This window comes from Dromaius novaehollandiae, chromosome 16 (assembly GCF_036370855.1).
Source record: "Dromaius novaehollandiae isolate bDroNov1 chromosome 16, bDroNov1.hap1, whole genome shotgun sequence".
In the NCBI taxonomy this organism is placed as follows: Eukaryota; Metazoa; Chordata; class Aves; order Casuariiformes; family Dromaiidae; genus Dromaius; species Dromaius novaehollandiae.
This window is the reverse complement of record NC_088113.1, coordinates 2,820,038-2,829,902: the sequence shown is the minus strand read 5'-3', so window position 1 is coordinate 2,829,902 and position 9,865 is coordinate 2,820,038. Positions and strand designations below refer to the sequence as shown.

Sequence of the window (9,865 nt, the reverse complement as noted above, 5' to 3'; positions counted from 1 at the left end):
GCCGGTCGGGGCGGGGCGGGGCCAGGCCAGGCCGCGCCCCCGGCGCGTCACGGCGGGCGGGGCGGGGCGGGGCGGGCGCGGGCCGTGGCGTGGCGTCCCGCCGCCGCGGAGCAGCCGGGCCATGGTGGGGATCCCCGGAGCCTGCCCGTGTGAGAGCCGCGGCGCGGGAGGCGCGGGGGAGCCGCGGCGCCGCCCCGCTCCCGCTGCGGGCCTAGCGCGGGCGGCCGGGGCCGGGGCCGCGCGGGGGGGGCGCCGCCGGCGCGGCGGGGCGCAGCGCTGCCGGGGCGCGGGGGGGCCGGGCGCTGCCGGGGCCGGCGGCGCCGCTGGTGCCCGCCCGGGGCGGTTGGCGGCGGGGGCAGCGCCTGGCGCGGGTGCTGCGCTGTCTGCAGCTCTGCGGGGTGTGCGTGCACCCCCGCGCCTACATATATACACACATTTCATTTATTTTTAGCCTGCGGTTTGTCGCCATCGGAGGATGCGGCTCGGTGATACCGGCTCACGGTGCTCCAGCCCCCGCTCCAGGGTCCCGCGCCTGCCCCGCGGCGCGGCGGGCTGCGCCGGCGGAGCCGCCCGGGGTGGTGCCGGGCACCCGCTCGGGGAGCTGATCCTGCTTAAAAATAGCCTGGCAGAGGGAGCCCGGTCGGTCGGTCCGATGGGTCGAGTTTCCTGCTCCACTGAGAGGAGGGCAGCGCGGCCGGGGTGCCGGGCGGGCCGGCCGGGGGGCAGCCCGCGGGCCCCGCGGTTGGTAACCGCGCCGCGGTGCAAGGCCGCACGCGCTGCGTGTCGCTGCGCCGTCGGTGCTGACCGTCTGTCGACGGGGAGGGAGTTGAACGGGCTTGAACGCGACTTTGCGTGCGGTTTGAAGCACCAGGTTTAGGACGTCCTGTGTTTCTGCGTCCGGAGGACCTCCCCGCTGGCACGGACCTCCCGGGACCGGCGCCGGGAGGCGAGCAGTCCGCCTGTCCCCCTGTGCCCTCTTACAGTGCGCGGTTTGGGACTAGGAAGGTGATGAACTGGAGTCCTGTTTTCATTAATTTCTCAGAGCAGGAGGTTTGTTTCTAGAAGAGCTGTGCTCTCTTTGGAGGCGGGGAGGTTGGCAAGCGTGCAGGGAAGCGCTGCTGCGGCCGAGGAGCCGAGTAGATGTTCAGCACCTGCCTGCAACTGCGTGAACCTCCCGGTCGTTCTTCTCATCCGTTCTTGTGTGCCGCGTTTGTCTGTCCATAGAGAACCTGGTGCTCTGAGAACGGCTTTGGAGCCGTCCTGGGCTGGGTGATGAGGTGCCACCACAGCAAGGTGACACCACGTGATGTCCTCGAGCGCCTGTGTGACAGGGCGTGGGGTCTGTTTACGCAAGGCATGTCCTCCCTGCACCTTTCTTGAAAAGCTTCAGTTCAGTGAAGCAGGACAACTGCTAAAAGCGTGTCCTAAAGCTCAGAGGCCGTGAGGGAATTTTAACACAAAGTGTGGTTGCTCAGAGGGAAGCAATGTAAAGATAGATGCCAGTGTTAACGCAGAGATCGCCCCGAAAGCTACATCCCCAGTAAGAAGGAATTGCCAAGTGATGGGAATTGCAGAGGGTGGGTGAATACTTCATCACGCTGCTTGGTGCAGGATGCGCGGAGATGCTGCGAGAGCGAGGCTGTGACGCCTTTAGAGCAGTTACAAGTATTGGTGTGCCGAAGCACACAGGCTGAAAACACCCAGTGATAAACCTGGCTGCTGCAGGAAGAGGAGACTGCAGCGAGGAAGCCGCGTTAATGGGAAAACGGGGGTCCGGAAACCTAGTATCTGATTCACGCGCTCCTAAGCTGATTGCAAGGGAGGCCTCTTCGTTTTGAGTCTGTCTTGAAAAAAGAGCTCGCAGAAGGAACTTGGGTGAGATTTCTGCTTTAACCTCAGTGGCCAAAAGTTAGACCTCTGTGTCAGAACTTGTTTCTCCAAGCTGCCTTTGCAGTTGCAGCAGAGAAGCCGGCACTTGGAGGGCAATTCATCTCACCTCTCTTGGACACCTCTCTTTGGAGGAGATGAATCACACTCCGGAGCTGTCTGGGTTTTTTTTCAGCGACTGCAAGGGGAGTCGAGGGTAACTGGCTCAGACTTTGGCAACTGTGAGTTAGGTGAAGCAAATCCCACCCAGTTTGGCTGTCCATGGTGCGGCTCAACTTTGTACGCAGAGGTGGGTTAGGTTCCCTGTGTCCGTTAGATTGAGCTCTGGGAGGAAGGACAGTCCTTTAAAATCCTACTTAAAAACATTTGAGGCTAAGGGGAAGGGTGGTCTTGTATTTAGAGCGGTAGTTTCAGAAAGGAGATGTGAAACTAGTCCCTGTGTCTACTGTGGCACTTTTCTAGATCCTTGGGCAAGGTGGGATCCTGGATTGTGGCTGAAACCTGTATAAATGCAAATGTAGTTGTTTGGTTTTGCAGGATAAACCACGTCTGATGGTAGGGCTCTTAATCTGCATCCCTCTGGCAGAACGGGGTAAGGAGGCGATGACACGTGGCCTTATGCCAGCAGGTATGGCAGGGCCGCAACCCCCGGCACGGGGGTGACCAGCATCTGGCACGGGGTGGAGGGGATGCTGCAGATAACTCAGCTGCAGCTCGAGCATCATTTTTATGCAGCTTTAATATGCCTATGGCTCAGCTTTCCTTTGGTAGAGTGCTAATGATCATACTGATGAGCCGTACAGCTGTTCTGTAAGGACAAGCACATGAACATGTGTTGCAGCCTTCAGTGGCTTTACGGATAGATAGAGAAGGTAGCAATATTGTGTTGGTGCCAGTTATTGCTATCAGGCCGGATGCTAGCACAAGGCTTCGCTCACATCCTTGTCAGTGGGCCTAGCGTCTGTCCAGGAACGCTGCTGGATTTTGTCTTTGGTGTCTAGAAAGTAGATAAATCGGGCATAGACTCGTAACTTTTATAAGCACAAATTATATGATTGACTTGGTTATTTGCCCAGTGATTCTCACTGTATTATGAAGAGAGTTACTGGCTATACTGGGAGAGTGCTTGATTGCAATGGGAATGTATTGCAGAGAAATACTTCAATGTTTACTGTGCAACTAATGATCCGGAAAGGAAGGAGAAATGTGGGACTGCTTTGAAACTTGGGGATGTTCCATATTAGTATAAAGCGCACACTAACTCCCTTATGAACATGCCTTTCTCGCATGGATATTTCCAATGTGCAGAAATTCAAATAGATCTTTGAGGGACTTGGTTTTTATATGCTGTAAATTGACTGGCTTAAGATGTTACTCTTCCCTTGAACCAGCATTTGGGAGAGTGCAATAAACTGACTTTTTAAAGCCATCAGAGCACAGAAAAAGTGCTGCTTGATTTGCAGCTTCTCTGAGCATGAGATGGAAAGCAGCATATATTTCAGGTAGAGCTCATGAGTCTGACTCGCTTAGAAGGAGGACTGCGGTGGGGTGCGTGAGCTGAGCAGGGTTTCCATCGGGCTGAGCTGCCAAGGCTACCCAAACCTCCAGATTTTACAATAAACCACTGAAACGGCAGAGGGAAGAAGGGCTCTCACTTTCCTCTTCCTGGCACGGATCAGAGGTAAACGCTTTAACTTGAAAGAGGCAGCCGTAAAGCTAGGGCAAGCGAGAAGCCAACCTGTCTCTCCTGCTCTGATATAAAAAGTCACAGAGCCAGCGCCTGAACCCGCACAAGTGATTTACCTGGGACTCTTCCAAGTAAAGTAAACCATCTCTTTGGAGACACTTGTCCCTGCTTCTCATCAATGAGTGTCCAGGGCAGAAGACTCTTCTGGTGCCACTGCTGCCTTCCTACTCGCCCCTGTTGTACCCCATGCACAGCCCCAGGTTTGACTGAGCTCTTAAAACGTTGCTGGATGCCTTTTTGGTTGTCTCGGTGGACTTCAAGATAATCAACCCTGACCTTACAGTTCAGCTAAAGCTTTCTTTACTCTGTTTCATGTTCTTCCAGAGAGGGAGAAGCATTAACTTCAACTGGGAATAGCATTAACTTCAACTGGGAATAACTTATCTGATGATCGGACTTTGTCGAAATGTGTGCTTGTGTTTTCCTCAAAGATGTGCTTTGTAATCTTGGTATAATTTAAGAGATCAGACTATTCAGGTGGGGGTTTTCTCCAGTGTAGATTTATCTTGAAAATTAAGATGCAATTTGATAATAGCCTTCAACCTTGGCTTGCAAGGATATTTTCAGAAAATAAATGGCATGCTGCTTCCTTGACTTTGGATCCATAGATGACACTTTGAAGGTTTTTAGAACATTACAGAATTCTCTCATTTAAATTACAGGTATGGTTTTGACTGAAGAGGGTAACATTAGCCATTTTATTCTGTGAAGGCCTTAAAATAACCAATTGAATATTTAGTGAGTGCTTGGAGGAGTACTACTGCCTTTCTCAAAGTGGACTCAGCGGAAAGGCCAGTTTGTTAGCATAAATACCTGCTTCTCCCTGCACTAAATACATGGTCATTTTTTTTCCTCTTCATCCCTCTGGGGAATTGGCCCATCGAGGGAGTGGACCTAGTTGCTCTAAGCAGCAGGGTCCTCCAAAGGTATCACCTGGGACATCTCCAGCTTTCTTACGTGTATGTTCCTTGCCATCTCAGATGCATTTAACATCGCATGGCAGAGAAGGAATTGCTGCTGCTCAGCTGGTGGGTAACTCCGTAGCATGGTGCCTGCTGCACCTTTGACCTCGCTGCAGCCAGTTCCCGTGGCTGCGATGGATGGAAGGCTTCACCCCAGGGCTCGCAGCTCTTGTGCAGAGCCTGCTGAAGAGAGCGTGACTGAGGGAGTCTGTCTATCTCGTATCATTATTGCTGCTGCTCCATGGTTCTTTGTGATGGTGCCAACGGATAGTATTTCCCTCATGCCTTAGGACGTGCTCGGTGCTTTCTGGGGTGCCTGGGTGTAACGGTGACCTCAGTAGCCCCTGCAGAGATTTGGCTGCTTCTGTACCAAGGGTCTGCGGCCCAGCTCTAGCGTGGCACCACTGCATAACCTTGACTTAGACCTCTGAGAAAGAGCGGACAGAAGGTCTGGAGAGAGGCTGAGGCAGCCAGGGAGCATTTGCTTGATGTGAGCGAGCTCTGCACATGCTGCTGGCAGAGACTGCGTCTGGGTAGAGGTGCCTGAGCCCAACGGTGTGCTGCCATGGGCTGTGCCTGTACCATCAGCTGCCGCTGGCCCCAGCGCAGCAGCGGGAGGTGCGGGCAGAGCCCCGCGGTGCTCCTGCCCTCCAGGCCCGGCATGCTCAGCGCCTTCACCCTGCTCTCGTTTTCGCAGCCTGGCTGGACAGTGCTTGGGGAGGGCTCTCCCCACCGCCGTGCCGAGCCCCGCGGCAGCCGCTGCGAGCCCAGTCGGCCCCTGGCCCCCGCCAGCACCGGGAAATCGGGAGTGTTCAGCCTTCCCTTGCCCTCCGGCGGCGGGAGGAGGAGCAGTGGCTGCTCCCGCACTTCTGGGCCAGCTGGGATCGGTGCAGCCTGCCCTTTCCTTGATGCCATTTTCATAGTTACGTGGGAGCGGTGGGGATGCTGCGGGGGTATATTCTCGGGAACGAATCTCTAACGGAGTCCTGCTTTAGCAGCAAACTAATTTAACTCTTCTTTAAAGGATACGGGAGATCTCGCTGTGTCGTATTTCCGGGGCAGATAAAAGTAGTTTGTTTGTTTTAGCTAACGGCAGGTAATTGCATGTGTCAGGGAGATGCTGTAGGCTGGGTGTTAAAGCCCAAAGAAGTCAAGTGGCCCCCGTGGTTCCTCCCCGCTCCCCTTCAGGCGCTTTTGCATTGAAACGCCCAGCCTAGCACATCTGCCGGCAGGAGTCTTCCCTCCTCCTCCTCCTCACTGAGTTTGGTGGGGACTGAGAACCGCCGATTAATTGTGACTGTAAAGCATTGAACTTTGAGGGGAGAGGAGAAAAAATCTTCCAAATGTTTGCCTCCCTGGCAGTCGATACGTGGGTCGGTGCTTGGGTTTATTGTGTGACATCACTGGGATCTCTGACATTGCTAGCTCAGAAACAATAACTCTCCTTATCCGTCGTCATGTTTTTCTAATTAAAGACAAAGCTTGGTAAATATTTTTTAAATGACTGAATTTCCCAAGTATGGAAAACACATGTTGGGAGTCAGGCTTGCTGCAGCCAATGCGCCTTTTCCCATCGCCTCCCTTTAAGCGTGAGTGCAAATGCAGATTTAGAGCTGTGGGTGACAAGTTTATCCGGGATGATTGGCAAGGATTTATAAACCAGGAGGGGATTTACTTAGCTCTCGCTCCCTCCTCTTCCCCCGTGCCTTCCCCCCCACCCCGACCCCAGGCTCAGAAATAGGAAATTGGGATCACATTAAACCCTAATTGGTTTGGCTCCAGCTATAGTTCAGTGGCTGCCAAATAGTTAATTTATTGTGTGAGAGTTTGGCCATGTGTTGAGAGGCAAATTTGCTTGTGGCAGAGGATCTTTGTAAACTGTACCTCCATTCATTTGCTGTTTACCGTGGCGCTTGGGGAGGCGCAGGAGGCACATGCAGCGGGGCAGGAGCTGCTCTCCCTGGCAATCAGGGCACGGTGGCATGGGAGGACCAAGGGGCCACTGTGCCCCGGCTGCATATGCGGTGCAGGGTGGTTGTTTCTCCTTGCCTTCTCCCCATCAGAAATAGCTTTGGAAACAGTCGAATAAAAGAACTTAAGGTGGGTTTGGCTGGACTTCACAGTGGGCATTTGGAAACCTCCAGAGAAAATGTGTGAGGCCCTCAAGAAAATAAATGCATCCGTTTTGGAGATAACAGCAGGCCTGGGCTGCCACCTTGTCGTGGGGCCAGGTGGGGAGTCCCCGAGGGTGGTGAGATTTCTGCTCCTGCATGTTGTGAGGAGGGGCACGTTGGAGAGCCTGGGTGCCGACTGGCTTCCTGTAGCCCGCAGAAGCCCGCTGCGCTCCTTCCCAGCGCCGCAGCCCAGCTCTCCCCGGGATCACTTGGGCCGAGGACTATTCTGCATGTTAGATTCGTTGTTGCGAGCTGGTTTCTGTGGGGTCGGAGGCACCTAGTCACGTTTGGCTCCTGCTGTGAAGTTTTAGGGAAGTTGTGCTCTGGCAGAAGATCTTGCAGGGGCTTTAACTGCAAATAGTCCTCATTCAGGCTATGTTGTCTTCATGTTCGCCATTGCTTGCATGGGAGTTACTTGGATCAAAGAGGACATTGCAGCCAGAGTTAAAGTTTCTAATTCCTAGCGTGGCTCTGGCCTTGGAAAATGATTTGAAAAAGGCTGCAGAAGGAAAAAATCCATGGCTGTAACATTTTCTTTCATTTCTCACTGAGTTAAATAACAAACTTCGTGTTTGGGAGCTGCTTCCAGCTCTGAGGCAGCAGAACTATTGCTGCCGTGCTCAGTGGCGCCCTTTCTGAGTCAGCTGCTATTTCCATTGTGAACTTGATACCTGAAGGCTCAATATTGTGACCCTTTAATTTTCAGCTGCTAAAATGTACCATGCACGTCGGCTAAAAAGGAAGAGCTCAAAGGGGAATTTGAAATAGTTATGCTGTAGCAGCAGCGTGTTTCTTCAGCTAGTTCTTAAGTGCTGAGCGTTCAGGAGAAATTGATAGGTAGTAGCAGTGCACCCTTAGCAATACTTTTCCTTCTGCAACTCTTGCTTCCTGGGATGTAATAAAATCCATTAAGTTCTATTTATGATCTGTGGCCAAATATAGTAATAGTTTTATTTGGGTAATTGTGGCTGTTCTACTGATAATCAGAATTCTGAAGACTTCCGGTCACACTACAAAAGCAAGACGGTGCATTTGGTAGGGTACGCTGCTGTCCTGGCCAGACGTTAAGCAGTGTTTCAGCAGAGTTAGAGAGCCCTCAGCTCGCAAAAAGGATTAGCTCAGGCTGAGCCTCTCTGGAGGAAGGCTGCTCCTGCCCACGGCTGCCACGTGCTCTTCTGACACAGACTGACACATTTAGGATGTGTTGCCCTGAATTTGCCGGTTTTAGGTGCTAGCAGGTTTCGGCAGCAGTAACTGCTTTATGGAGGCAAATTGGACAGGTATTAAGCAAACAATGATGACTTCTTTTAAAGAGCATCTTTTCATCCTAAGGTCTGAAAGCAGGTTAAACTTTTGTTAAGGAGCCACTCCCCGCTTCTCCACCTTCTGCTTCGTTTGAAATGCAGCCATTTCTGGGGCGAACTACTGTAATTACTTGAAAGTACACAGCATTTCTACCACTTTTGGCAGGAAGTAAAGGGGAACACTGTAGTCAACTGCAGGACAAAATAGAAATCAGCGATTGGAATTTTTCTCAAAGAGCAGATCTGTCTTCTGTGCCATTAAGTCCGAGTTGGAAGGAAGCCTTATGCCCATTTTTCTTTTTCGATTTAAGCATGATGTTCTTTAGAACACAGCCCATGTTTATGTGAAGATTTAAAGTAGCAAATTCTAGCCAGAAATTCTTTCTAGCTCTATGCTGTCCTTCTGCTCTTTGCTTCCTTGTTTGCATTACAGATGCTAATGGATCACCTTCTCTTGGTGAATAATGATACAGGTCGGACATTACGTTGTGCTAAGAAACTGTCATCTCCAGGAAAGTTCTTTCAGATGTATATTCCTGCTCTTAGACCTTCACAGATCAGGAGGCACTGAAAAACCTTCTAGCCTAACCAGAGATCACTTGTCTCAGCTTAAACACCCACCTCCTGTTTGAACCTGGACACGTGCTTGAGGTTATATCAATGCTTTTGACATGGTTGAATGTGTGCACAAGCTGATGCATCCAGATTTCTAGCTTTATTAGCTTAAAAAACCCACAACACTCCCAAAAGAATTAGCTACACCTAAGATGATCTTGGCTGAAGAATACATCTGTGCTTCATCCTGCTCCTGTTGCAATGGCGATGTAGTCTTCCAGTGAATATCTGTTCTTGGATATATAGAGATCTCCACTGGCACTGTCACAATTTCTTGTAGCTCCATCTTCCAGACTTTCTATGTATTCCTCGTTTCTTCATTTCCTTCCCCCTCCCTCCTCGCCCTGGAAGTTGCCTCCTGCTTGATGTTTAACCCTTCATTTGTTATGTGGACCACTGCTGACTGCCTGTGCACAGCCAGGCTCCTGGTGGCTCAGCCAAGGCTGGTTTCCCATGTGCAATTTCCTGCCTGGAGCCTGTTTCACGTTTGCAGCCAGCAGGATACAGAGGAGTGGAAGGCATACCGGAGCTCCAGGGGTGTAAGCGTGCCCATGTTGTCTCCATCAGAGCAGCGCAGCGATGTGGTTTGCTGTGCCAGGAGCAGATCCATGCATCACTTGGTTGTACTGCGAGGCCAGTGGCCATGATCAGAGGTCCTGCGATGTGGCCCCAGGTAGCCCTGCTGGGTGTCCTTCAGCGCGACTTGCAGCACAGAGCCGCCCCCTTCCCAGCACTGAACCAGCTCAGAGAGAGAATGAGTGGAGATCCTGAGGATGGATTCTGGAAAAAAAAGTATGACTAATTTGCAGCAACCACGGAGCAAACTGATTCAGCAGGCCTGGGAGAGTAGCCCTGGGACCCTCGCAGAGATGAAGCAGTTCAGAGCTATGGGACGAAGAAGCGCACAGGCAGGCACGCATCCCTGCCCGGTCTCTGCTCTCATCCAGGTTCGCTATTGCTGTGTGGGAAAGGAGGGCTGTATGCGGGAGGGAAGGATTTCCTACTTTTTGGCAAGTATAATTGCAGTTAAAAGGATAGTATCATTTTCAGGTATGTCCAGCATTGGATAGAGGTGGAAAATGTGCATTTCTACACTTTGTCTTACTCTTCTCTGTTCTCCACTTCTCCAGGCAAGCTACCTCTCAGCTAGATGTGTGTACACAGAAAGGGTGGGCA

At 52.1% G+C, this 9,865-nt stretch overlaps 1 protein-coding gene across 2 annotated transcripts in view; it reads left to right on the top strand.

Annotated features, from left to right (window-relative positions):
* Positions 1-47: 47 nt before the first annotated feature.
* Positions 48-9,865, top strand: part of CBFA2T2 (CBFA2/RUNX1 partner transcriptional co-repressor 2) — a 70,734-nt gene continuing 60,916 nt past the window's right edge. For both annotated transcript variants that reach the window (XM_064521288.1, XM_064521287.1), the window contains exon 1: positions 48-149. In XM_064521288.1, coding sequence (XP_064377358.1) covers positions 122-149 — 28 coding nt within the window. In that variant the 5' untranslated portion in view covers positions 48-121. The remainder of the gene's footprint in view (positions 150-9,865) is intronic.